We start from the raw sequence: 27,840 nt of genomic DNA, 5'->3' as shown, positions 1-27,840 counted from the left end.
TATAATCAACGCCGATTTTGCGTTGAAACAAACCTTGATTTTCTCGATTCCACAAAAGTCTTTTGTTGTTTTGAAAAAGCTGCCTTGACGTTTAGCATTGATTCAACAAAAAATATGATTTTCAAATCAACAAAACGTTTTGTTGATTCAAATATGCCTTATTTTTCTGCGTGATTTTAAAATTCTGGATTTCAAACTTTTAAAAATAAACTTAAAACATTTGGACCTCCGAGGCCGTCCATAAACCACGCTCCATTCAAAATTTCAACAGTTTTAAAGTTTAATGTTCTATGTGAAAATTAAAAACATGTGCAATCAAAAAATAAAACTCAAGATAAATTTCAAAATTCCAAAATTTAAAAATCTAAAAATAGAAAAAATATATCCTTTTTTTAGATCCTTAAAAATATAATTTTCTAATTCTTAAAGCAATATAAGCTTCAGAAATGCAAATATTCTAAACGAAAGAAATAAAATTCTACGAAAATTAAATTTTAAAATTGTAGAAATTTAAAATTATCAAGCAATTTTAAATTTTTTAAATCTAAAATCCTTTTACAAATTCAAAAATATATATAAATTTTCTTAATAAAGTTCGTACTCGATCATCCGAAGTCCTAGGGGACCATCCATAAACCACGTGGACACTTTTTTAGGAATCTGATACCCCCCCCCCCCTCCCTCGTGGACAATTGTCCATACAAAAAAACTTTTTTGTGTGGTTTATGGATGGTCCCTAGCTAAAATTTCAAATAAAGAATTTAAGAAATTGGGTACTAAAGTCCTATGTAAATTTTTATGTACAACCATAACAACCACGGTTCAAAACCAGTTCTGTTCACTTTTTTTTTCAAATCATTGCCAAGACAACATTTTTTCGATGGATCAACTATGGTTCCCTAAGGGGGAACTTCCCTTGGAACCTTTTCTGAAAAGAAGGACCGTGATGTTTATTTTTTTAAAATGAATTAAAAATCCATTTATCCTTTGCGGTCGTTAAAAGTGTCATTGTACTAAGCTTTATCGATGCGAACAATAAAATCACAAATTTAAACTTAATTTTAGGCCCCAATAAGGAATTTAAAAATAAAGGAATTTAAGAATTTATGAATTTAAGAATTTAGGAATTTCAGAACTTAAGAATTTCAGAACATAAGAATTTAAGAATTTACGAATTTAAGAATGTGAGAATTTAAGAAACTCAGAATTTCAAAACTCAAGAATTTCAGATTTTGAGAATTCAGTAACAACTTTTCAAAAGGGCGAAACCCTCAGATGTAAACAAACTGGGTTTTCGTCAAAATCATGTAAAGTGAACAAAACTGATTCTAAAACACCCTCCAACTTCTCAAAATTCCGAAAATTCGTAGTTTTACAAGCAAAAAACAAAAGGGGCTAATCAACAACATCAATCAAAACGTATATTTAGAACAACTAAATTTTCGTAATAATTTAGTGAATTTTTACCTGACAATCCTCAAAATGGATCAAAATGTATGCAGGGTTGTTACGGACGGCGCGGATTTGCTGGCTAACTTTGCTCAGGCGCGGATTTCGCGCGGATAGCAATTTTGATAAACAAAATAATTGAGAAGGATAGAATTTCTTTCAAATTACAAAGGAAAATATTATTAGGAATTAAATAAATTCAATCTTTTTCGTTTATTGCGAAAACATCAATTTCTAAGAAGTTGTTAATGAAGAAAATTTTCTTCTAAAAATTATTGATTTTTTTTCTAAATACGAAACTTTGAAATAATCTTCAAGGAGAGATTTTTTTAATGTATTGAGATTTGTTAAATAAATTTAACATAACATTACAACTCATTATTTTTAAAACATCTGCTTAACAATTCAAATAAATACCAATTTTATGAAATTCAAAATAACAAAATTAGAAAAATTACAGAATTTTAAAAATTTGAAGCTATGAATCTTTTCAGATTTTCTATGTTTTTTTAAATTAAAAAATTAAATTTTTAAATTTTTGGTTTATTGAAAAAAATAAAATTCTGTTGCCACTCTGATTCAGGTAGAATTGATTCTACTCACAATTATCACAACATGACGAAATCCACTTAGAAATCTGCTAAAATCTCCGTATAAAAGCGAAATGTAATGTTAAAATTAAAAAAAAAAAAGAAATCTGGAATTCAACAATTTGAATTTTCAGAATTTACATATTCAGATAATAAAAAAAATAGAATTCATAATTTGAACTTGTCAAAACTTACAGACTTAAAAAAACGTAAAAAAGTACGAATTATTCAATTGAAAAATTGCGAAAATATTACAATTATTTTTTTTTTGTTAATTTTTAATTTTTTTAAGAAAGTTCTTAAGTTATCAAGTTATTAAATTATAATTTTTTTAAATTATTAGATTACTAAGTTCTAGATTAAAATTTTAAAACAACCTGTCCCTCATGGGTTTCCTATGCAGATAGGACCTTTTGAAAATTTAATCTAGAAATTTTTAAATTTTTAAATTATTAAATTATTATATTTTTATATTATTTTATTGTTATATTATTATATTATTGTATTATTATATTATTATATTATTGAATTATTATATTATTATATTATTAAATTACTTAATTATTAAATTTTTAAATAATTAATTTATTATTATTTTTTTGTTTTTTCTTAGTTCGGATTATTTTCGGAGTTATATTTTAGTTTAGAGAAATTTAGAGAAGAAAATAATAGAAATTTCGTGTTTCGATTTTCCAGAGTAAAGTTTTGGCGAGAATTATCAAGTACTAAATCCCTAGATTTTATAATTTGTTGATTTATTTTATGGTTTTAAATTTTTTTTCCTGAATTTGTTTTTTAAGCAACGATATTTAAAACTGCTAATATTGTTTCAGAAATGGCAAAAAAGGTTCTATTTGGTACAGGTGGGATATGATTCCACAACTGATCAACGGTACTGATCCAAACGCCTTCTGTATTATTCTTTTTTCGTTTAAAATTTCATTCATTATGTCACTCTCTTCTATGTTTGTCGCGATATTTTTTATATGGCGCGGATTTCGCGCGGATTGGGTTTTGGAGTCGGCGCAGATCTGGCGCGGATTTTTTCTCGACTTTTCCGTAACAACCCTGTGTATGTTTCTGATGTCTCTGACCACAATTCCGCAACTAACACAAATTTGTATGATCCCAAATGCATAACTTTTTAATTTCTATTATTGTAGTATCGGGTCTAATCTGGTTTCACAATCTAGACATGAAGGTCCATAATTTACCGGTTCTTGAGACATCCGGGGATTCTGGGTCAAGCAGTTGCAGGACAAAAAGTTAGTGTAGGGAGGTTTGGGAGGAATGTCGTACAAAATCATCGCCTCCGTAACCATTGAAGCTATGCAAAGATTGAGAAGGCAGGATGGTGTCGCGGGTTGGCCTAGTCGTCAGCTGCCATGTCTCTCACTTCCGGCGGGGACACCCCAAGGAACGTCACTTCAATATAGACCACATCCTCAAACCAACTTGCTACTTACTGTGTATCATAGCCGTGATCCTTGCTCAACGATTCTTGGGCCAAATCGGACTCCTTCTGAAGGCTTTCTAGACCCATTTTTTATCACTGAAGTTGCAAATATCACTGTATTATCACTGACTGTAACGTTTCACAATGATAAAATAGTTGTTTAACCACTTTTTTCCTTAAAAAACACAAAAGGGCGAATCGGTTGTTTACATCTGCTTTGCGGCGTAACCTGACGGGCGATACCGTTGTTTTGGGTGGGTGGCGAATCCGGTGGGACGAAAATGTAGACACGCTCTTCAAAAGCGTAATCTTTTTCTCAATTTTTATAGCAAAAACACCTTGATTAATTTAATTTATTAATTTATATGATGAAATTATTGCTATTTTCTATTACGTTTTGACAAAATTGATGGTTGTCATGCTTTTTAGTGGAAATAGGAATTGATCGAAATTGCAAAATGTTGAATGTTGATTTTCCCGAAACGGCAGGATTATAGGTTTCGCCCTTTTGAAATGTTGTTAATGAATTCATGAATTCAAGAATTTTAGAATTCATGAACTTAAGAATTCAGGAATATAAGAATTCAAAAATTAAAGCATTTCAGAATTTTAGAATTTATGAACATAACAACTGAAGAATTTAGGTTTTTTAAGAATTTAAAAATTAAAGCAGTTCAGAATTATAGAATTTCATAAGCTGAGAAATTATGAATTTATTATTTTGAAATATTGTAAATAAATTTTTGATTTCAAAAATATCTAGAGTTTTTTTAAAGGTCTTATAAACTTATAGCTTATAATATACCTTATAAAAAAAACTCTGGATATGAATTTTAGATTTTTTTATGACTTTTTGAGAAAAAAGGTTCTTTCTTTTGAATTGGGTACTAAAGTCCTATGTCAATGTTTATGTACAACGGTAAAAAACACGCTTAAAAACCATTTCTGATCACTTTTTTTTTCATTTTAATGCAAATTTTTTTTGACAAGACAACATTTTTTCGATGGATCAACCACGATCAACTATGGTCCCATTGGAACGAGCTGTCAAGTAGGAGCTTTTCTGTCAAGAAAGACCACGAGGTTATTTTTTCAAAATTGGTTTAAAAATCTATTTCAAACTCTTTGTGGTTGTACAAAGGGTCATTGTACTCAGAAAAATAAGCTTTATAGCTATAAACAATAATATCAGCAATCTAAGCTTCATTTTAGGACCCAATTTGTCGATATTTTTTTGTAAAGATGTGAGCAGTCAGTCATCTGTCAACACTGTCCATTCCCCCGTCAAATTTCTACCCGCGCGCGAGTGCGGCAGCCATTTTTCACTCTTCGCTCAACTTGGCAACCTCGTCGTCAGAAGGAGAGTAGCCACGGACCGCGTCTGTTGCTTTTCCGTCCCGTGTGAAGAACCGCGCTTGAAGAAGGAAAAAAAAGGCCTCGCCGAAACCCAGGAATCCCGCAAGATTCCCCTGAACCCCCGTTTTTCGAGTGCTTTGTGCTGGATACCGCCGACAAAATGAGCAGCTACGGACGACCTCCGCCGAGGATCGACGGAATGGTTTCGCTCAAGGTAAGAGAAGCAGGCCGCGCGATGCGCCATTTTTTGAGTGGCTTCACTTTTTTTTTCGCTTTCCGGGACTTTTCCAAGATGGAGGTCAGTGGGGCATGCATTTGTGGGAATTTTGGGCTGATTTGGAAGGGTTTCGGTGCATTTTAATGGCGGAAATTGCTTGCGCAGATGAAATTTGCTGTAAATTAATGGGAAAACATGGATTTTTCACCTAAAACTTGCTTAAAATGATGCCGGAGAGGTAGCGCTAGCGCTTCACTTTTGAGCTTCATGGTGTGAGTGTGTTCCGGATGTGTTAGCCGGTTTCACCAATACATTCGCAAATCATTGATTTAAATTTGGCAGTGAATTTTGATAACGAGGGATGTTCACAACATGTCAGTGTTGGATTAAAGTGATGTAAACAGTAAAGATATCTAAATCTTCCACAGGTCGACAACCTGACGTACCGCACGACGCCGGACGACCTGCGGCGGGTGTTCGAGCGCTGCGGCGAGGTGGGCGACATCTACATTCCCCGGGACAGGCACACCCGCGAGAGCCGCGGCTTCGCCTTCGTGCGGTTCTACGACAAACGTGACGCCCAGGACGCGCTCGACGCCATGGATGGGCGCATGTTGGACGGCAGGGAGCTCCGCGTCCAGATGGCCCGCTACGGACGGCCAACGTCGCCAGCACGTGGATCCGGCGGCGGTGGTGGCCGACGGAACGGCGGAGGAGGCGGTCGCAGCGAACGGGGCCGATCTCGCGATCGAGGCGCCCGTCGTCGGTCGCGCTCGCTTGAGCGTGGCAGCGGAGGAGGCGGTGGTGGCGGACGTGGCCGCCGGTCCTACTCCCGTAGCCACTCGCGCAGCCGTGACCGGTCCCACTCGGGCAGCAAATCGTCCCGTGGCAAGGACTCGCGATCGCGCAGCCCAATTGACCGCGCCCACTACTAAGGCGGGTGCTCGCATTTGTGGGAAGGACCGTAAGTCGTCAGCAACTTGTTGCCATCTTCAAAACCTCGCTAACCGCGACCACTTCTTCCGCAGAACCTTTGATCCAGCCAAATAACGCAACAGCAGCAAAATTATAATATATAACCCCGACGAAGACGACGACGATGACGAATGATGTGTTTACAGTGCACTTCTGTAAGCAAAACAACAACAATTATTAATATCCATATTTCAACGGCGGCGAACGACGACGAAGCGCGCGCATTGTGTGTGAGTGTGGAGAACTGAGACCGATAAGATTAAGGCAGATCTGGCAAAAAAAGGTAATTTGAAGCTTTTTATAAACTTTTGTTTTCCGAGTTTTCGAACAACAACACTATTTTGAGTTATCCGATCAACGAACGCGGTCTGGTTTATGAGATGGGGGAGGCTTTAGAAACGACTCGGGGATGTCTGTTTGTCTGTTTGCTCATGTGACAGTTCACGTAAAGTAAGAGGGGGATAGACTGCTTGTTTACAAACTCAGATTCGTCCTATTGAACTGTTACCACGGGTTTCATTGTTTTATTTATGGACATTCAGTTTCAGTAACAAATGTAATTATTTGTGTGGTACTTGAAGTTAACGTTCGTGTTAGGGAAGTGCACATTCTGCTTACAAGTTCAAAACATTTATTCAATATTTTATAACTTTAGATAAAGATTTTTAAAATCAAGCAAAATAATGGAAATGGGCCCAAGACTATCCTTCATCTCGAGTTTTTTTTTTATTAGGTCCTATAAACATATGAAAAACAACAGTTTATATGACCTTTTTTTTTAAAAAAAATCTCTAGATCTGTTTTTAATTAAAATCAGTGTTTGACAAATACAAATTTTGCTAAAATTTTCTTTTCGCCTATGCGTTTTTAGCGTATAGAATATCCAAATCTCTACAAAAGCATTAGTTTTTTTTTCTAATGAAGTCCAATAAACCTTTTTTTAATTTCGGGCTGCTTTGAAAAGCAAAACATGCAAATTTTGTTTATTAAATTTTGATCCCTCAAAAAAAAAATCAAAAAAGAACAAAATTGAAACATCTAGAGTTTTTTTTAAATCCTATAAAGAACCGCCTTGAGTCAGGGGTATTCGAAAACACCCAAAAAGCAAAAATTGAAAATTTGGTTTATTGGACCTTTTCAAAAAAAAACTCTGCGCATGTTCTTTCAATAAATTTATTTGAAATGAAATTATAAAACAAATAAAAAATTACCGGGAATATAACCTGAATGCGTTGAATTACTTTTTATCAGTACGTACGTTGAGTAAATATTCAGCTTACATCTGTTTTTGGGAAGTACAGTTTCAGTGTAATGCATTTTAGGGCAAATTCTCGTATGTTTGGCAGGTTAAGCACTTGCTCCCAACTCCATCCACTTTACTGGTTTTCACTATTTAAACAACTAATTTTTGCAAAACTTTTGATAGAAACTTGCTTGTTCACTTCTTATTGAGCTATTTTTTACTTGATTTCAGTTGAAAACGCTTTTAATTAGCTGTAATTGAATGTCAAAATGCTGACATGGCAACATTAGAGACACAACGCTGGAACTAGATGCCGTTCCCCTAGGTACTTGAAGCTCACGTCCATGTTAGGGAATCTTATTGTCCGTAGACTGATTCATTCATTACAGGTACTTGAAGTTAACGTCGGTGTTTGGGAAGCGCACATTTTACTTGCAAATTCAAAGCTTATTCAAAATATTACAAAACTTTGCATCGTTTCAATCGGTAAAAAGCAGTAAGGGACCATCCATAAACCACTTGGATACGGTTTTTAAAAATCTCATACTCTATAAGTTTAGACTAGATTATCCGAAGGTTGATTATTCGAAGGTTAGTATGGGACTTCGGATAATCGAATCATGAACAATTTTTTTACAAATTTGCTTGCTTTTAACATTAAATTAGAGTTGTAGACCCCATTTCAGTAAAAGTTTAATGGTGTATTGCATATTAAATTCATTTTTTCTATATTTCTTCACCACCATTTTGGCCTTTATCTTGGATTTTAAATTTTGAATCAACTAGTACAGTCAGCCTCGATTACCCGAAGGGCAAAACTTTACGGATAATCGAAAAGGTTTTTTTTTTCGTTATCTGTTTTTTGATTGTATGACCCATACAATCAAAAAACAGATAACGAAAAAAAAACCTTTTTCGATTATCCGTAAAGTTTTGCCAAGCCCTTCGGGTAATCGAGGCTGGACTGTACTAGTTTTTTTTTATGAATTATATTGGTATTTACATTTTACGTCTGAGTTTGGGAAGTGGACATTTTTTTCGAAATGGCACTTATGCTTTTTTACGAAATAAGACGTATTTTAAGTCAACAAATAAAAAATATAATAAAATACTTTAAATGATAAAAGTTAAACACAATGCGAGAGAAGTATATCTTTCGCTCAAAGTAAGGTACACAGTAGGTCATTTCTTGAATAAAGAAAATTACAAATCTAGCAAAACAATGTAAATGGGCCAAAGACGTAGTGTAAACAAACAGTCTCAGCGCTTGTTACCAATTCTTGAAAAAAATAAGCATTGGTCATCGAAAGAAATCGCTCGGGAGTCAACTGTCATCATCGTTGAATGTTCACACTGACAGCGCACCGGTCATGATCGTCATTTTGATTCGATCGACCGTTGATGCTCACGAAGTTGACTCGAGAGAATGCCGAGCTCAGCATTCAAACAACCGGGCGACACGACGACAAATGGTCTTTTTCTCTTCCGTGCCTCTGTGGGGTGACAGCAACCATTTGAGCGAAGTCATGGGCCAGATGATTCGAATTTCGGTGGAATTCAAACGAACGAGTGAGAGCAGGGCATCTAAGTCATACGAAAGTACCGAAAATCCTGTGTCATTTGCCGGTAAAATAGTTAAATTTTATTTTTTTCTTAAAATCTGTACATTTACCTTCGGTTTTTGTGTCAAATATTTTTGGACAGCTGCCTTACCTTATCTAATCTATATACATTGGATGCTTTAAAAAGAAACCGTCACGGACAATCATTGCACGAAATTTAACAGAGCTACAGAGTCAGCATTTATCATTGACAGTCCTCTTTCTTCCTCATGCGGTGCGGTTGGTCACAACAACCGATAGAACGCAGTCATGGGGAAAGTGATCGAAATTTTGGTTGAAAGTAAAATGAACGTGCTCAGCGCGAATGTATTTCTGGTGTGAGTATGATGATTTTGTGTTGGGCTCATAGCGTTATTTAGGCCAAACTAACGCATACTAGCACACCATTTGTTTTGTTGATCGGTATAAAATTTAACCTCATGAAGGTGGTTACTAATGGCGCTGACTGCAGTCGGCTCTGTACTCGCGTGTGCACCAGACGTAGCTTTGTGCTCCGCGTTCAAAAATTCGCTATTGTTGCTCGAACAAACAAACAACGCGTTGTGGAAGACTCTGAAATGAGTGATGTCCGCAAAAATACGCTCGTCGTGGACTTCAGCGTCCTCCCAGAGCGTCCCAAGCTGGACATGGTGCAGCGGTTTGTGGAAAAAAGTCTGGGACTAAATCCCACTGACTTGAGAAGCATCCAGCTACACAACATTCGCCATTGCGTGCTCATCCAGATGGCGGATCCAGCAGCCGCCGTCGAAGTAGCAGTGCAGCATCACCTCAAGCACGCCTTCCGGATCAGCCCGACGAAGAAGATCGCGATTCCGGTCTACGTCGACGATGACATCGTCGACGTTCGGATCCACGATCTCCCGCCGGACATGTCCAACATGCAGATCGCCGAAGCAATGCTCCAGTACGGTGAAGTTTTGACGATCAGGGACGAGGTTTGGAGAGACATTTTCGCCGGCGTACCCAATGGTGTACGGGTGCTAAAAATGAAGATCTCCAAGCCCGTTCCCTCGTACGTCACGATTTGCGGCCTTAGCAGTTTGGCCACACACACGGGTCAGATTTCCACGTGCCGACGATGTGGATTCCAGCGACACGTGTCGAAAAGCTGCTCCGAGGCGGCTAAAAAACAGCAACCGAAGCCGAAACCACAAAAAAATCCATCTCCATCTGGCCCTGTTTTGCCTATCGCCGATCTAGCAGCAGTACAATCCCAAGTCGTTGTTCCTCACACTCACGAGGACAATGGTAATGACGGATTTATTACTGTTGTAAAGAAAGGCAAAACAAAGAGGCAGTTGGAAGAGAAGCAAGCACCCGAAGAAAAAAGATCGTGCTTGGACGACGACGACGACGACAAATCACCAACTCTCGACAACGACCAACGCAATGATAATGGACATCTGATTGGACTACCAACAACAACCACGCCAAAAAGAAGAGTTTGGAAGCAAACTGTTTGACGTAGAACTACGTCGATAAAATGTATTATTATTATTGTATTATTTTTCAAAACTTGGCCAAATTATGGCAACAAAAGGCCAGTACCTCTAATAAAAAAAAAAAAAAAAAAAAAAAAAATGGCGCTGACTGCATTCAAATGATTGCTTTCACTGCGCACGAGGAAGAAAGAGAAAAAAAATTGAAAAAGCATGTGAGCAACTCTCTACGAAATCGGCCGATTTCGACCATTTTTATTTTTTGTATTTTTTATTTGACTTAAACTTTATGGGGGCCTTGCAGGCCAAGGATTGATACCTAAGAGCATGCAATGGCACTGACCTTGTTGCGTGCTCTTCGGTTGACGTCCACGTAAGGAACATCCTGGAAGGAGCGTAACTAACTACATCCGTAGTTCTGTTAGATCATCCGAATTATCTTGATCAGAACAGTATAGCTCTGGTTCCTTGCGAGTGTCCTATTTTCTTACCTCCACGTTGGCTTGGTTTTCATGATGACCTAGCTGGTGGCCTGTGGAAACGGATCGTAAACCTTTGACCACCGCGGGTCAGAGTCGAGACGGCTAAAAGAAAGGGGCGCGACAATGTGGGAAAGGGAAGTAATTTGTGATTGTAGACGGTATTGTTTTGATTCGCAGTATGTTGAGTCAACTGCTGTGGATGTACCTGAAACATCGCACAACGGGGTTTCTCTTCTTTCCGTTTTTATCTACCATTAGAGAGCCTGGAGCTTATTGGAGAACGGACATCTCAAGCCTGAAGTGCCGATCGAGGCACGGGAGCTGTCAAACGGAGGTGCCTATCGAGCAAAATCCTTTGTCTTTTGCTCGATTGGTACCTCCGTTTGACAGTTCTCGTGCTTCGATTGGTGCTTTTGGTTTGAGATGTCCGTTCTCTAATAGGATCCAGCCTCTCTATCTACCATCTATATTCTGTTATTTTCTTGATTCTCTTATTTCTCAACGTTTTTCCACTCTATTTACTAATTGATGCTGCTGTAACTAACTGTCTGTTTTCCCTTAATTTGGCAGCGATTTATTTTGTTGTTAATTTCTTTATCTACTTCATCAATTACTATCTTTCTTTTACTATTGATTCTTCAAATAGTATATATATATATATATTTTTTTTTTCACTGTCCATTGTTTTGAATCTTCACCCTTTTCTTCAAACAAATGAGGTTCGAGCCCTTACTCAATTTTTGGAATGATCAAAGAATCAACACAAATATTACTATTGTACTTTTGAAAAACTTTTATAAAATGCTTAGGACCAAAATATTGTAACAAAACACCGCGACAAAAGAAATAGCAACATAAAAACACGACTCAACACTAGGAAAGATTTCAGGAGAAAACAAAACACAGTAAAATAACAACTAGTTTTTGAATTCAAACTAAAAATAAAACAGTTTTGCTTTAATGAAAGTTGTTAGGCACACTATAAATGGTTAGGCGCTTATACTTACATCAAACCCTACGTAATGTACCACCCCGGCCGAGTTAAAATGCGTAACCGGAAAAGAAGGTGTGCATGCCTGGCACGAACACTCAAAGCGTGTTCTAGCGTGCTGCTCGTACTGACTCAGAGCAAGGGTGAGATGTAGGTGTAAGGGCAGTGCGTGTTCGTCGGGAACCTAGTGCATAAGATCGGTCAAGGCCCGTTCTTACACTGAAAATTGCGAATTGCGACTTAAACTTTATGGGGGCCTTCCCTATGACCAAATAAGCTATTTTGCGTCATTGGTTCACCCATACAAGTCTCCATACAATTTTGGCTGCTGTCCATACAAAAATCGTACGTAAATATTCAAACAGCTGTAACTTTGAGAGAATTTTCTGATCAATTTGGTGTCTTCGGCAAAGTTGTAGGGATTGTTGAGGACTTTTGAGAAAAAAATAGGTACACGGAAAAAAAATTTGCACATTTTTTATCAACTTTTTTTTACTAAAACTCAATTTCCCAATATAAGTATTTTTTGATTTTCGAGATTTTTTGATATGTTTTAGGGGACAAAAATCCGCAAATTTTGAGCCATAGAGAAACATGGTCAAAAAATCTGCCGCCGAGTTATGAATTTTTGAAAAAATAGTGATTTTTAGAAAAAATCGAAGTTTCATGCAAAAACAAGTTAGACATTATTTTTTAATGCAAAATTGAATTTGCAATCGAAAAGTACTTTACAGATTTTTTGATAAAGGCCTCCGTTTTCAAGATATAGCCACCGAAAGTTTGATTTAAGCGAAATATTTGCAGTTTTTCAATTTTTAAAAAAAAGTGACCATTTCTAAAAATAGTTTTTTTTGAGAAGTTCAGAAAATTTGCTATAAAATTGTCTAAGAGACATTGAAGATTGGACCTCAGGTTGCTGAGATAGAGCCGCTTTAAGAAAAAGAAACATGAAAATTGAAGTTTTCCTAATCTCACCAAAATAACCCACCATTTTCTAATGACGATATCTCAGCAACTAATGGTCCGATTTTCAATGTTAATTCATGAAACATTCGTGAAATTATTTTGAAATTTTTTAAATCAAGACTAACATTTTAAAAGGGCCAAACATTGAATATTACGCCCATTTTAAAATGCTAGTCTTGATTTAAAAAAATTCAAAATATTTTTTTCACGATTGTTTCATGAATTAGCATTGAAAATCGGACCATTAGTTGCTGAGATATGGTCATTAGAAAATGGTGGGTTGTTTTGGTGAGATTAAGAAAACTTCAATTTTCGTGTTTCTTTTTCTAGCGGCTCTATCTCAGCAACCCTAGGTCCAATCTTCAATGTCTCTTAAACAATTTTATAGCAAATTTTCTGAACTTATGAAAAAAAAAATTTTAGAAACGGTCACTCATGGAAAAACTGCAAATATTTCGCTAAAATCAAACTTTCGGTGGCTATATCTTGAAAACGGAGCCCTTTATCAAAAAATCTGTAAAATACTTTTCGATTGCAAATTCAATTTTGCATTAAAAAAATAATGTCAAACTTGTTTTTGCATGAAACTTGGATTTTTTCCAAAAATCACTATTTTTTCAAAAATTCATAACTTGGCGGCAGATTTTTTGACCATGTTTCTCTATGGCTCAAAAGTTGCGGATTTTTGTCCCCTAAAACATATCAAAAAATCTTGAAAATCAAACAATACGTATTTTGGGAAATTGAGTTTTAGTAAAAAAAAGTTGATTAAAAAATCTGCAAATTTTTTTTCCGTGTACCTATTTTTTCTCAAAAATCCTCAACAATACCTACAACTTTGCCGAAGACACCAAATTGATCAGAAAATTCTCTCAAAGTTACAGCTGTTTGAATATTTACATACCATTTTTTTGGACAGTAGCCAAAATTATATGGAGACTTGTATTCTTGAACCAATCACACAAAATAGTTTATTTCGTCATAGGGAAGGCCCCCACAAAGTTTGAGCCAAATCAAAAAATACAAATAAAATCCATTTCCGGTTTTGGTAGAGAATTGCTCAAGTGTCGTGTCAGGCTGAGTGCCTAGATCGAATTCGTTCGTTTCAACTTCGTGTGCGTTCACTGACGGTCGAAACGACGATCATGGCAGGCGCTTTGTGTGAGCATTCAAATATCGTTGTCGAGTTTCCAAAGGTCCATACACCATGGATTTCTCATGGTGATATGACCTTTTGATTGCCTTTTGATTTTTTTTACGAGTAATGTTATCAACAGTTTACGCGAGCAGCATTGACTGTTGTTATGACCGGGGAATTCAATCCCCGGCTGGAATCAACACAACTGGTGATTGTTTAAATTCTTTATTCGATTGCTTAGTAATGGGAAGATAGTGTATCGTCACAAGCTTATCTAGACACTTAAGGTATACGATACGACGTTATCATTGCCGGCCACGATACTCCTCAAGGGCGTTCCCCTTAGGAACAGGGAAAGATGTATATATTATTAGCATTGACTGTATGACCGACACTTTGTGTTTGGCCCATTCACATTGTTTTGCATGAAAAAATCGAAAAATTTGGCAGTCGCAAGTTCAGTAACTAAGTTAAACAACCAATTCAGTAGTTAGTTGAACCCCTTCCGAGAAATGTACAATAAAAAAATCGAAGTCCGCTTTTTTTCTCTTTAGTTTCCGAGCTCAAATTTACACTACAATTGTTTTAAAACCGCAAACTATACTCCAATCACACAGGGCAAATGCGGTTGCACGCTGGTTCATTGAATACTGCTGCTGCTGTTGCGCCTGTAAAAGCAAGATCAAGAGTCCTGACCGTTCGCGATCACACCTGAGAGCGAGAGAGAAATTAACTGAGACTGAGAGAGTTGGTGTGGTGTGGTGTGACCCTTTGGCTGGGCTGTGTTGCGGACCAAAGAACCTGCGCCGCTGAGTTTCGGGGGGTGCCGCGGCTGGCGACTTTTTGCGGTTTGCTGCTCTCCTTCCAAACAAAAAAAAAATCTGACTTTGCTGTTTGCTGTTGTTGCAACATCTGTGAGAGTTTAGGAGAGAACTTCAGGAGCCGGTTGTGGCCGATTTGTTCCGGAAAACCGGTTCCGGCTGCGCTGTGCCTAGCTGGTTGGCTGTCCCGAGGCTTCGCTTCAATTCCTGCGCGCACTCGGAGTTCGGTGGCGGCGGATTGCGGCACGCTGCAGAAATGTTCTTTCTCTCTTTCTTTTTCTTTTCCTCTTCTTTTTTCTCTCTTTAAAACGCAACTTTTCTAGTGTGCTCTCCTGTTGTTTGCTTTCGTTATTTTTATTTTTTGTTGGATCGTCCTAGAGAATGCTACAACTAGAGACAATACGTTCCTAGTTACAGCGTTCTCTAGGAAATTCCAAGTTGATTTGCATGGTCCCGAAAAGGACACTCAAATCAATCTGAATTGATCCGCCTTTTTACGTTTTTTGTTTTTTGTGTAAAACTCATTTGCTCCTAAGTATTTTTGCATGTCTGTACGGATGGCGCGGTGCACCAAACACCGGCAGGGAGAGAAAGAGAGAAATTCAGAAAGGGAGAGACAGAGAATGTGGTGCAGTGCTGAGAGCTGAGCTGAGCCAGACTTGAGATTTTGGCGAGGAGAGATTTGGAGAGTTGGCGGACGCAGTGGCGACGCGCGCTAGCTGAAAGAGGTGGGATTAAACGGGAGCGAAGGTGAAGGAGAAGCAAAGCAAGTTCCGCGAGGGCACGCCCAAGCCGCAAACTTTCTCGTTCTAGGTCACACAGACAGTCACAGAGACCAGTTTTACCCCTGTTAGCCGTTAAGAGCCGCGCGTTTCCTGTTTGCACGCCGTTTCCAGACCAGTTTCCAACATAGACTAGTTTTATACTTTCAGATAAGAATGAGAGAGAGAGAGGAGCCCCGTTGATGCCAGGTCGCTGCCGTCGTTCAACCTCACCGTCGTCGCACACAGGAAGTCGTCGCCGGTAAGTCCACACACACTTTGAAGATCAAAGGTGAACAACCCCTGCTATTTTACTCTTGAATTTGAAAACTGCATTAAAACCCAACAAAACAAACATTTTTAAGCTATGGAAGTCCATAGAAAACCAAACCCCCTTCTTAACTGTACGATTGAATAAAGCCAGAGAAATAAACGGTACTTTAAATTCCAAAAAAAAGAAAGCATCTCAATTTATTCGAAAGAAACAAGTCCTCTCTAGTAGTTGAAAAAGTTTCCGTCCCCGGTCTGCCGCGAGTAGCCCGGGTTCGTCAGCGGAGTGTGCGGCCCGGTGTTCATCAGCTTGACCGTGTACGGCGAGGCCTTCTCCTGCAGGCCACCGATCTTGAGCGGGTGCTTCAGCGGGATAATCTTCTCCGGGCTCAGATCACGCGTGTTGCGCAACCGGCGAAACGTTCCACGGCCGAGCGTCTCTTCCTGCAGCACGACGTCGTTCTTGCCCTTGAACAGCTCCTCCGAGTGGTTGTACTGCGAGGCCAGGTTGATGTCCAGCGAGTCGCGCGGAATGGGACTGCAGGAGGAAGGAAGAATTGGACTCTAAATCACTTTTGATTTGAATTAAAAGAATGAAAAAAAAAACAATACTGACTTTCTCTACTCCTGCAATATCTACGTTGGTCTGAGTAATTCAGCAAACGGTCTAAAGAAATTTACTTTACGCTAGTGTTACAAAAAAATCGCAATTCGCAATTTCGCAATTTTCAGTGTAAGAACGGGCCTTGACCGATCTTATGCACTAGGTTCCCGACGAACACGCACTGCCCTTACACCTACATCTCACCCTTGCTCTGAGTCAGTACGAGCAGCACGCTAGAACACGCTTTGAGTGTTCGTGCCAGGCATGCACACCTTCTATTCCGGTTACGCATTTTAACTCGGCCGGGGGTGGTACATTAAGTAGGGTTTGATGTAAGTATAAGCGCCTAACCATTTATAGTGTGCCTATCAACTTTCATTAAAGCAAAAACTGTTTTATTTTTAGTTTGAATTCAAAAACTTATTGTTATTTACTGTGTATTGTTTTCTCCTGAAATCTTCCGTATTGTTGAGTCTGTTTATCTGTTGCTATTTCTTTTGTCGCGGTGTTTTGTTACAATTTTTGGTCCTAAGCATGTTATAAAAGTTTACCAAAAATACAATAGTAATATTTGTGTTAATCCTTTAACCATTCCATAAATTGAGTAAGGGCTAGAGCGTCCAATTTCCCGTCCCGGGAAAAAATTTCCCGGGAATTCCCGGGATTTCCCGAAAAAATATATTTCCCGTTTCCCGGGAAATTTGTAAATTTCACGGGAATTCCCGAAATTCAAGCTAAAGTACACATTTTCTATACTTTTGGAACATTTTTTAGATGCTCAGAGAAAAAAATGAAGATGATTTTGTTCAATTAAATTTATTTTATAGCTCATATACAATTGATCAGATTATCAGACACTTTGATATCTGATAATATTAATTTTGAAGCCACGGGAAAATTAAGTAAGCCTTTTCAATAATATTTGGAGTTACTTCATAAAAAATATATTAATTTGAGAATTTTTACGTTTTTTTGTTTACCATGATCTAATGAGTTGAAAATTTAATTGGTATCCTAATATTTTTGAAATAGTTTTGTGCAAGAAGAATTATTTAAATCGTTAAATACCTGGTATAGCGGTATACGCACTTCGGAAGGAACCGGTCAAGAAAAAATCAAATGGGCAGCAGCGGCAGCTAAAGCAAGCCAGAGAGGGTGAAAAAAAGCCCCAAGAAATCGCTCCCTCTCCTTTGTTCTGCTGTTCGTAAAGCCATTTCTTGACCCCTTTCCTTCCGATCAGCGTACTAGCCTTATACAAAAATTACAATATGTAGTAAAGAAAAATGGAGCACTGGTGTCACAATGGGTGTTAGAAGGTTAAATATCAAAACATGTAAGACTGATTGTGACATGATGTTAATTTCAAATATTTGAAAACATTGAGTTGTTTGAAGTAAAACAAACAAGAGAAGTTTGATTTTTGCTTTGCCATGTTGTCCAAGAACTGAAACCATTATGACTTTTTTTAGAAAAGTTATTTGTCATGAAAAACATAATTTCTGCATGTTTTTTTCCAACTTTTTGTATCAAACCATGCTCTCTTTTACTGGTCACAGAGGCAAGAAAATAATTTGTATGATTGTGGAGTGTGGATTCATTTTAGGTGAAATTCTCGTAGGTTTTGCAGGTTAAGCACTCGCTCCTAACTCCATCCAATTTGATATTTTTTTTTTCTATTTAAACAACTAATTTTGCAAAACTTTTAAAAGTAACTTGCTTGCTCACTTCTTATTGAGCTATTCATCACTCTATTTCTCTATTGAACGTCAAAGTGCTGACCTGCCAACATAAGAGGTACGACGGAAATAGATGCTGTTCTACTACTCACTGTCTAATTACCTTGATTAAAAAATGACATTATTTTTGATTTATTGTACTATTGGAACTTATAAAATAAGAAAAAGATAACATTTTCTTGCAGTTTTATGTTTTTTTACATGCAGTTAAGCTGTTAATTGATCTTCACACTTGTTTTAGCCTTTCAGTCGCTTTTCTAAACAACTAAGTTGCAGCAGAACCAAGATCAAAACAATTTTCAAAAAATTTAAATTTCCCGGGAATTCCCGGGATTTCTCGGGAAATTGGTTAAAAATTTCCCGTTTCCCGGGAAATTTATAACCCCGGGAAATTGGACGCTCTAGTAAGGGCTCAAACCTCACTTGTTTGAAAAAAAGGGTGAAGTTTGAAAACAATTGAGAGTAAAAGAGATAAAAATCAAGTATCAATAGTAAGAGAATGATGAGCGTATTTTGAAGAATAAAAATGAGAAGCTAGATGTATTAGATGTAAAATTAGACAATAGTTAATAAATAGAGATACAAAATAAGCTTAAATTATAGTAATGATAATTTATAGGACAGATAAAGAATTATTCAAATAAATAAATTCGCAATAAAATCAAAAAAGATTAGGCGAATGATAAATAGACTTGATATTACTAGTACATTAAGGAAAAGTATATTTTTAAGGAAAAAAAAAAACAAAGTTTGTTACAGCAATATTAATTGGTAAAAAAGATTGGAAAAGCTTTGAGAGATAAGAGAATCAAAAGTTAGTAAAATCAAAATCAAATGATTGATATTAAATAGAAGAATCAGTGAAGAATTGGGAATCAGAAGAGCAAAATAAAAATAGGAGATAGGTGGTAGCTGAGAATGAAGAGAGGAGAAACCCCGTTGTGCGATGTTTCAGGTACATCCACAGCAGTTGACTCAACATACTGCGAATCAAAACAATACCGTCTACAATCACAAATTACTTCCCTTTCCCACATTGTCGCGCCCTTTCTTTTAGCCGTCTCGACTCTGACCCGCGGTGGTCAAAGGTTTACGATCCGTTTCCACAGGCCACCAGCTAGGTCATCACGAATACCAAGCCAACGTGGAGGTAAGAAAATAGGACACTCGCAAGGAACCAGAGCTATACTGTTCTGATTAAGATAATTCGGATGATCTAACAGAACTACGGATGTAGTAAGTTACGCTCCTTCCAGGATGTTCCTTACGTGGACGTCAACCGAAGAGCACGCAACAAGGCCAGTGCCATTGCATGCTCTTAGGTATCAATCCTTGGCCTGCATACGCTAGTGTTACAAAAAAATCGTCTACAAAATATCTTCAGCAGGAACTCGAAGTAATCCGGCAGATGTGTTCGAAGCTGTTTCAAAAGAACAACTCTTAACAGTCTCCCCTTGTCCAAAGGCTAACATGGAGACCGGAAGGAACTCAAAACTCCATGTAATTTGATTTAATTTCTAAAGCCGACTCGGTCCAAACCAGATCCCAGCACCGAAAAGGACCTAATAAAAATAAGTTTATGAATGAAAAAACGTTTCTTTATCCACCATTAGGTGGTTGGTTCCTTCCTCATATTTACTTTGTAAATACTTTGAAAATAAGTTTATGAAAAAATATATTCATACCTGATATGTAAACGTGAAGGGTATATCTAGAAGGTATTAAGAGCATGCAATGGCACTGACCTTGTTGCGTGCTCTTCGGTTGACGTCCACGTAAGGAACATCCTGGAAGGAGCGTAAATAACTACATCCGTAGTTCTGTTAGATCATCCGAACTATCTTGATCAGAACAGTATAGCTCTGGTTCCTTGCGAGTGTCCTATTTTCTTACCTCCACGTTGGCTTGGTTTTCATGATGACCTAGCTGGTGGCCTGTGGAAACGGATCGTAAACCTTTGACCACCGCGGGTCAGGGTCGAGACGGCTAAAAGAAAGGGGCGCGACAATGTGGGAAAGGGAAGTAATTTGTGATTGTAGACGGTATTGTTTTGATTCGCAGTATGTTGAGTCAACTGCTGTGGATGTACCTGAAACATCGCACAACGGGGTTTCTCTTCTCTTCATTCTCAGCTACCACCTAACTCCTATTTTTATTTTGGTCTTCTGATTCCCAATTCTTCACTGCTTCTTCTATTTAATATCCAACATTTGATTTTTAATTTTACTAACTTTTGATTCTCGAAGTTACGAGCAGTAAAAGTAAAGTATGTAACTTTTGATTTTCTTATCTCTCAAAGCTTTTCTACTCTTTTCTATCAATTGATACTGCTGTAACAAACTTTGTTTTGTTTTTTTCCTTAAAATTATACTTTTCCTTAATGTACTAGTAATATCAAGTCTATTTATCATTCGCCTAATCTTTTTTGATTTTATTGCGAATTTATTTATTTGAATAATTCTTTATCTGTCCTATAAATTATCATTACTATAATCTAAGCTTGTTTTGTATCTCTATTTATTAACTATTGTCTAATATTACATCTAATACATCTAGCTTCTCATATTTATTCTTCAAAATACGCTCATCATTCTCTTACTATTGATACTTGATTTTTATAAAATAAATTCTCTTTTACTGTCAATTGTTTTCAATCTTCACCCTTTTTTCAAACAAGTGAGGTTTGAGCCCTTACTCAATTTATGGAATGGTTAAGGGATTAATACAAATATTACTATTGTATTTTTGGTAAACTTTATAACATGCTTAGGACCAAAAATTGTAACAAAACACCGCGACAAAAGAAATAGCAACATATAAACTGCCGTTCTACGCATAATTGTCCCATGTCAGTTTTGGACGATTTTGACTTTATGACATTTTTAAGTCTAGTTTGATGTGCACTTTAAGAAAAACACATAAAATCTGGTAGTTTGTTCGGAAACTCATTAAAAACAACACCAAGTCTGTTTGTCCCATCGTTAAACTTCTACGCATAATTGTCCCACCAAGTATTTTCTTACACGGAATCATTAGTTATACTAAGAATTATGTCTTGTTTACCTGTTGTTTAGCAAGAGAATCACAAATAAAGGTGATAAACTGATAACTGGGGCGATTAGGGACACATAGGGCGAATAGGAACCCACGGGACAATTATGCGTAGAAACACAGAAATCGGTCGAAAAATTTCAATCGCGGTTTTCTCAGTTCCACTTTTTTGAACATGGGACAATTATGCGTAGAACGGCAGTAAATACGACTCAACAATAGGAAGATTTCAGGAGAAAACAATACACAGTAATAACAATTAGTTTTTGAACTCAAACTAAAAATATAACAGTTTTTGCTTTAATGAAATTTAATAGGCACACTATAAATGGTTAGGCGCTTATACTTACATCAAACCCTACGTAATGTACCACCCCGGCCGTGTTAAAATGCTTAACCGGAAAAGAAGGTGTGCATGCCTGGCACGAACACTCAAAGCGTGTTCTAGAGTGTTGCTCGTACTGACTCAGAGCAAGGGTGAGATGTAGGTGTAAGGGCAGTGCGTGTTCGTCGGGAACCTAGTGCATAAGATCGGTCAAGGCCCGTTCTTACACTGAAAATTGCGAATTGCGAAAAATGTATGTTTGTATTATCTCAATATGAAACGTCGAAAAATGAAAATAATGAAGAGATATTTTTAACTGTTGTCAAACGAACGGGGTCACTTTTTAGTTTGACACTCCTTTTACACGGAGTTCACACACACTACGAAACGTTTGTTTTGATAGTGTGCGTGAGCGCCGTGTAAAATGTGACAGTTCGTCACTTTTTGTTTGACTTTGACCAACCAACGGGGTACAAACTAAAAAAGTGTCAAACGAAAAAGTGACCAACCACCGGTGGTTGAGTGTACTCTCAACCAGGCCTGCAAAATGTTTCCAAACCAGCGTACACTTGAAGCAAACCAAAATGTCAGTTCACTGCTAGGAAATGACTGTAAGCCTACTGTGTCCGTTCAACCACTGCCGCCTGACTCGTGCCGGTCGGCTGCTGGAGAATGAGAGACGTGAAAAAATGAGCTACACTCACTCAATTCGTGTCGTATGACTGACTCGTAAAATCCTCTCTAAACACTATTTTGACTATTTTTAAACAATTGAATGGTTCTAGACTGTGCAAAACACTTAAAACAGCCATAACTTATTTTCAAAATTACATTTCCACGCATAAATACCAACTTTTTTGTGTAAAAACTTGTTTCTTTATGTGTGTGCGTGCAACGTCGAATGAGCGTTGGTCGACTACTGCCTCGCATTGCAGCTGCTCAGTGAGCTAGGGCACTCACGACTGAGTCGGGTTTGTTTATGTCACGGTTTTGCGGTTCAGTGAATGGATCTGAAAAAATCGTGTATGCGTCGCCGATTTTCGCGTCAGGACCCCCTGACATTTTCAGCTCTGCTCTCAACTCATTTTTCAACACCTGCTTACCGACTCTGAAAATTTAATGTCTTTTGAATTTTGAGTAATGTTTTATAACCTTATTCAGTGTTTATTTCATACTGAATTCTTTCAGTTTTGAAATCATTTGAAATTTTCAAACTTTTTCCGAAGGTATAGAATGGGATAAAAATAATTTTTTTTCCAAATTTTAACATTGTTCGGGGAAAAATACAAATCAAAGCTCCATCATTACAAATACTTCTTTTCAGAATTTCAAAAAATCAAAACATTTTTGGTTTTCACTAGATTTAAAAATGTAAAAATTTAGCTTCAATAATTTTAAAAAATTTGAAATATCTTGAATTTTCTATTAAAAACATAAAATTCAAAACTCCACAAATTTAGGAATTTAAAAATTCAAAAATTTCAAAAGTGAAAAATTAAAAAATCGAAATTAAACAAAAATAAAACCAAATTAAAACAATCATGAAAATTCTTAAAATCTTATATTTTGGACCTAAAAATAAGAACTACAGAACTCTTATGTTCTAATCCTATTACTGCCGTTCTACGCATAATTGTCCCATGTTCAAAAAAGGGCAACTGAGAAAAACGCGGTGGAAATTTTTCGATCCAATTCTGTGTTTCTACGCATAATTGTCCCGTCGGTCCCTATTCGCCGTATATGTCTCTAATCACCCCGGTTAACATTGTTTCACCCTTATTTGTAATCCTCTTGCAGGTAAACAAGAAAACTGATTTCGCGACAGAAAATACTTGGTGGGACAATTATGTGGAGAAGGGACAAACAGACTTGGTGTTGTTTTCAATGATTTTCTGAACAAAGTACTAGATTTTATGTGTTTTTCTGAAAGTATACGAAAAACTAACTTAATCCACCTATGTGGTTGGAGCCTTCCTCACAACAATGGCTGTACACAAGTTTCATCTATTTTTTAGATCCGGCTTCCAAAAAGTACATCGATATCACTCAAGTGGCCATATCTCGAAACAGGGTTGCCAGATCTTCAATGTTTTGGGCTCGTTGGAAAGGTTTTTTGATAACCTAACCAACAATGGGTTGGATGGTGGATCCGGACATAGTTTACATACATTTAAGTGAGATCCGGCTTCAGAAAAGTACATAAATGTCACTTAAGTGGCCATATCTCGAGACAGGGTTGCCAGATCTTCAATGTTTTGGACTCATTGGAAAGGTCTTTTGATAAATTAACCGACAATAGGTCGGATGGTGGATCCGGACATAGTTTACATACATTTAGGTGAGATCCGGCTTCAAAAAAGTACATCAATATCACTTAAGGAGCCATATCTCGAGACAGGGTTGCCAGATCTTCAATGTTTTGGACTCATTGCAAAGGTCTTTTGATAAATTAACCGACAATAGGTCGGATGGTGGATCCGGACATAGTTTACATACATTTAAGTGAGATCCGGCTTCAAAAAAGTACATCAATATCACTTAAGAGGCAATATCTCGAGACAGGGTTGCCAGATCTTCAATGTTTTGGACTCGTTGGAAAGGTCTTTTGATAACTTAACCAACGTCAGGTCGGATAGTGGAGCCGGACATAGTTTACATACATTTAAGTGAGATCCACTTTCAAAAAAGTGCATCAATATCACTTAAGTGGCCATATCTCGAGACAGGGTTGCCAGATCTTCAATGTTTTGCACTCGTTGGAAAGGTATTTTGATAACCTAACCGACAATAGGTCGGATGGTGGATCCGGACATAGTTTACATACATTTAGGTGAGATCCGGCTTCAAAAAAGTACATCAATATCACTTAAGGAGCCATATCTCGAGACAGGGTTGCCAGATCTTCAATGTTTTGGGCTCGTTGGAAAGGTCTTATGATAACCTAACAAACGATGGGTCGGATGATGGACCCGGACATAGTTTACATACAGTTAAGTGAGATCCAAATATATGTGAAAACACATTTTTATACATAACTTTTGAACTACTTATCGAAACTTCAATCTGTATAAAACTCGATCTATGGGACCCTAAACCAAGTCGAATGCAACAAGTTCGGGTCAAATCGGTTCAGCCAGTGCCGAGAAACATGAGCTAGTTTGTTGGTCACATACATACATACACACACACATACACACAGACATTTGTTCAGTTTTCGATTCTGAGTCGATATGTATACATGAAGGTGGGTCTACGACGTTTTTATACGAAGTACATTTTTAGAGCAGGATTATAGCCTTACCTCAGTGAGGAAGGCAAAATGAAGCTTAAAAATGAAATCGTCCAAAAATGACATGAGACAATTATGCGTAGAACGGCAGATTACAAAATGAAAAACTGCAAAATTCTTATCTTGAACCAGTTTTGTCACCATCTATGATTGAAGAAAATCTGATAACTCTGGAGATTTTTTTTATGCAAGACATTTTTTGTGAAGAAAATAATGTATAATAATCGTGTTTCTATTTTTCAGAGTGAGGATAATTGAGTACGAACTGTATTTTATTTTTCAGATCTCAGGATTTGGAAAATTTTAGTATCTTAGAGTTTTGAATTTTTTTAAATACATTTAAGAATTTTTGGTGCTCGTTTTCTTTTTTAAATTTAAGCCTTTTGATTTTTAATATTTAATTCTTTTTTTTCTTTCAAGAGAAACAAGCGCGCTCAAACCGAACTGAATCTCATAAGAACTGTTTCTTGGGGTTTGAAAAGAATGCGCAACTTTAGATGACCGCGTTCCTTCCGATCTTCATACCGTACTTTAACAGGGGTACAAACTCGACTTTTTTTTACACATTTTATATTTTTTTTCACATCTTGACCAAAAATAAAATAAAAGCAAAATGTAAACTTTTAGTTTATCTTACTACAAAATTTTTAATTATAGCCGAAAAAAACAATTAAAATTAAAAACTTAGCCCCAAACCCAGCTTCACGTACCTACCTGCTAAAGTCCGCCTTTGGGAAATGCACAAACTTACCCCACGGTAACGAAATTGGCCGCCCTTCGCGCCGAGCTCAGCGTTTGGTGGAAAAACACCCGCTCGTTCGAGCTCAGCCCGCTGGACCAGCGCACACTGGGGTGCGTCGCCGGCGGTTCCGGCAGCTCCTTCAGGTAGCAACCCTCCGCATCGATGTTCGGAATGTGGTCCTCGTTGCGTTCGCGCTTGATGGCGGTGCCACCATTCTGACCGTCGCACTTCATGATTTCACAAAACTTGCTAAAAGATTGGCTTTTTGAAATTATTCTTTTTATTAAACTTAATTTTTCAGAAGTCTCAACGCGCTTGACGCGAGCAGCGACCGGGCTGTAACAGAATTTGCCAGAAATTGTTTGACACTGTGCGAATAAAACCCAATGAATGCTTGATCGATTGTTGCCCCATGACAACGTGGCGCGCGCAACCTTTCATTCCTTGACCTCGCTCCCATTCTGCTCTACTTTGGCGTGCTTTCGCTCGGGCGATTCCGAATCGGGTCCTTGGCGGCTGCCGCCGCCGCAGGTTTTTGCTTGTTTTGACCCTTTCGCCGCTTGTTCTGGTTCTGGACGCTCTTGAGCATCTTGTTGTCGCTGACCCTGAGAGACGAATTCGGTGTTACAAAAAGGGTTCTTGGTGGAGAAATGAGTTATACTTACATTAAGGTAGCACGCGTTCCCGGTCCCCAGTGGGCCGCCGGGTTCTCCGGGAATCTGCTGAGCGATTCCTTCCTGCTTGGTGGGTTCGCGTCAGCGTGAAGGTCCTCCAGGTTGTACTCCTTCTCGGGTTCCTTTGCGAGTATTGCCGCGACTGGCGTTCCTTCAATGAGGCGTTCCTTCTTGACTGGGTGCTTCTTGGCCCAACAGCGTAGAATGTCCCACAGGACGTCAACCGGAGCGTTCGTCTTGATGGAGGTCTTGCTAGCGTGGGAGTAGGACACGCGGTAACCCGCGTGAAGAAGTGCCGAGCGGAGTTTCATCATGGGGACCACCTCCATGTGAAGTATGCCGCAGAGTCGGTCCAGCGCGTAGTACAGCGGAACGTCGTGCAGTTCCTCCCGGACTACGGACAGTGTTCCGTAGATCCGTCGGATCGTCGTCAGCTTCTTGAACTGCTCCAGTTCAACCGTTTGGAGGAGCTCCTTGAGGAACTCCACGTCGTACAGCGCATCCGACCAAATCGGACCGCCCATGTGGTGCTGATGGTTGCAGTGTTGACACCGCGCCGAAACGAACGGTCCCGTTGGCGTTCCAAACTTGATCTGGCCCGGGTTCTGCTCGGTCGGATTGGGCTTCAAAATGCCCAGCGGTTGCAGCGTAAACGTCTCGCATCCGGTGCACTGAAACACCATGGACTGCTTGCTGCTGCTCTTCTTGCACGCGTACTGTCCGGTGAAGATCCGCACAAACACCCGGATGTAGAAGTCCGCCGAAATGCTCAACAGCGGAACCATGTACCGTCCGTAACGGGTCGCCGTACTTTCAATACATCGCAGCAAAATGCGCAGCGCCATCTCGTGACAGGCCTTGGTCTTGAGCGGAACCGATCCGTACTTGACGTAGCACGCCTCGGGGGAATTGCCGGCCAGGACCGCCATGTCGGTGGCCGTGATCAGCAGCAGACCGCCGTCCTCGATGGATTGGACGGCGCCGTCGAGGAAGCGCGTCGGGTGGCCGTACGGGTCCAGGTCGATCGCGGTGAAGCGCTTGTCCGGGTGGGTCGAGGTGTACATCAAGGTCCTGGAGAGAAATAATTTAAAACTAGTATTGTTTAAAGATTCTCCAACAATCAAACCACCTACATCGCATCGTTAAAACTCGGCGTTATCAAATGTTCCAGCTTGTTGTGCCGCACGCTGTTCTCGATGGACTCCACCGCCGATTTGGACAGATCGTTCGCGACGATCTCCTTCACGCCGGGAATCTCGTTCGCGTACCGAACACTCCTCAGTCCCGTCGCCGAAAGCGCCTCCAAAATCCTCAACCCCTGATCACACCGCTGACCGGCCACGAGTTCCACAGCCTCCTCCACCGGTCCATCCTTGGCCTTCTTGCGGCGCGCCTCGGCCCTTTCCCGTTGCCACACGCGCGAAAAGGTGGCCAACACGCAAATGCTCAGATCGCGGTTGAACTCCTGCACGGGGTTGTAGAAGACGTGCTCCGCAACGAGGATTTCCGCACTTCCCTCCCGGATGGTCTTTAGCTTTTCGACGGGCTCGGCCATGGTTCAGCGGAACACAACCGGTGGGTGGGATTTGGTTGTTGAAGAAACGTAAACAGAACCACGCGCGACGATGCGGAGTTGACGTTTG

The 27,840-nt window shown here is 38.7% G+C and overlaps 3 protein-coding genes across 7 annotated transcripts; 1 reads left to right on the top strand and 2 right to left on the bottom strand.

The window, feature by feature from the left end:
• Nucleotides 1-4,818: 4,818 nt before the first annotated feature.
• LOC6038877 (serine/arginine-rich splicing factor 2) lies at nt 4,819-15,963 on the top strand. 5 transcript variants are annotated; one of them, XR_005277916.1, is made up of 5 exons: nt 4,819-5,065; nt 5,497-6,032; nt 6,097-6,326; nt 14,542-15,495; nt 15,559-15,963. XR_005277916.1 is itself a non-coding variant. In XM_001848524.2 (3 exons), exons 1-2 carry the CDS (start codon nt 5,012-5,014, stop codon nt 6,001-6,003), a joined length of 561 nt encoding a protein of 186 aa, XP_001848576.2. In that variant the 5' UTR covers nt 4,819-5,011; the 3' UTR covers nt 6,004-6,032; nt 6,097-6,374. The 5 variants fall into 5 exon arrangements, 1 of the variants encoding a protein (XP_001848576.2); XR_005277917.1 differs by lacking the exon at nt 14,542-15,495 and having other exon boundaries at nt 15,678-15,963; XR_005277918.1 differs by lacking the exon at nt 14,542-15,495 and having other exon boundaries at nt 15,664-15,963.
• On the bottom strand, nt 15,946-25,788 carry LOC6038879 (protein C1orf194). Its single transcript, XM_001848526.2, has 2 exons — nt 25,533-25,788; nt 15,946-16,314 (listed from the first exon to the last, which is right to left on the bottom strand). Exons 1-2 carry the CDS (start codon nt 25,754-25,756, stop codon nt 16,002-16,004), a joined length of 537 nt encoding a protein of 178 aa, XP_001848578.1. The 5' UTR covers nt 25,757-25,788; the 3' UTR covers nt 15,946-16,001.
• Nucleotides 25,786-27,834, bottom strand: LOC6038880 (probable tRNA (guanine(26)-N(2))-dimethyltransferase). Its single transcript, XM_001848527.2, has 3 exons — nt 27,331-27,834; nt 26,189-27,268; nt 25,786-26,128 (listed from the first exon to the last, which is right to left on the bottom strand). Exons 1-3 carry the CDS (start codon nt 27,750-27,752, stop codon nt 25,990-25,992), a joined length of 1,641 nt encoding a protein of 546 aa, XP_001848579.2. The 5' UTR covers nt 27,753-27,834; the 3' UTR covers nt 25,786-25,989.
• Between the last annotated feature and the right edge of the window lie 6 nt (nt 27,835-27,840).

Source organism: Culex quinquefasciatus, chromosome 2 (assembly GCF_015732765.1).
Source record: "Culex quinquefasciatus strain JHB chromosome 2, VPISU_Cqui_1.0_pri_paternal, whole genome shotgun sequence".
Taxonomy (NCBI): domain Eukaryota; kingdom Metazoa; phylum Arthropoda; class Insecta; order Diptera; family Culicidae; genus Culex; species Culex quinquefasciatus.
Note: the sequence above shows the minus strand (reverse complement) of the source record. Positions and strands in the feature narration are given on the sequence as shown.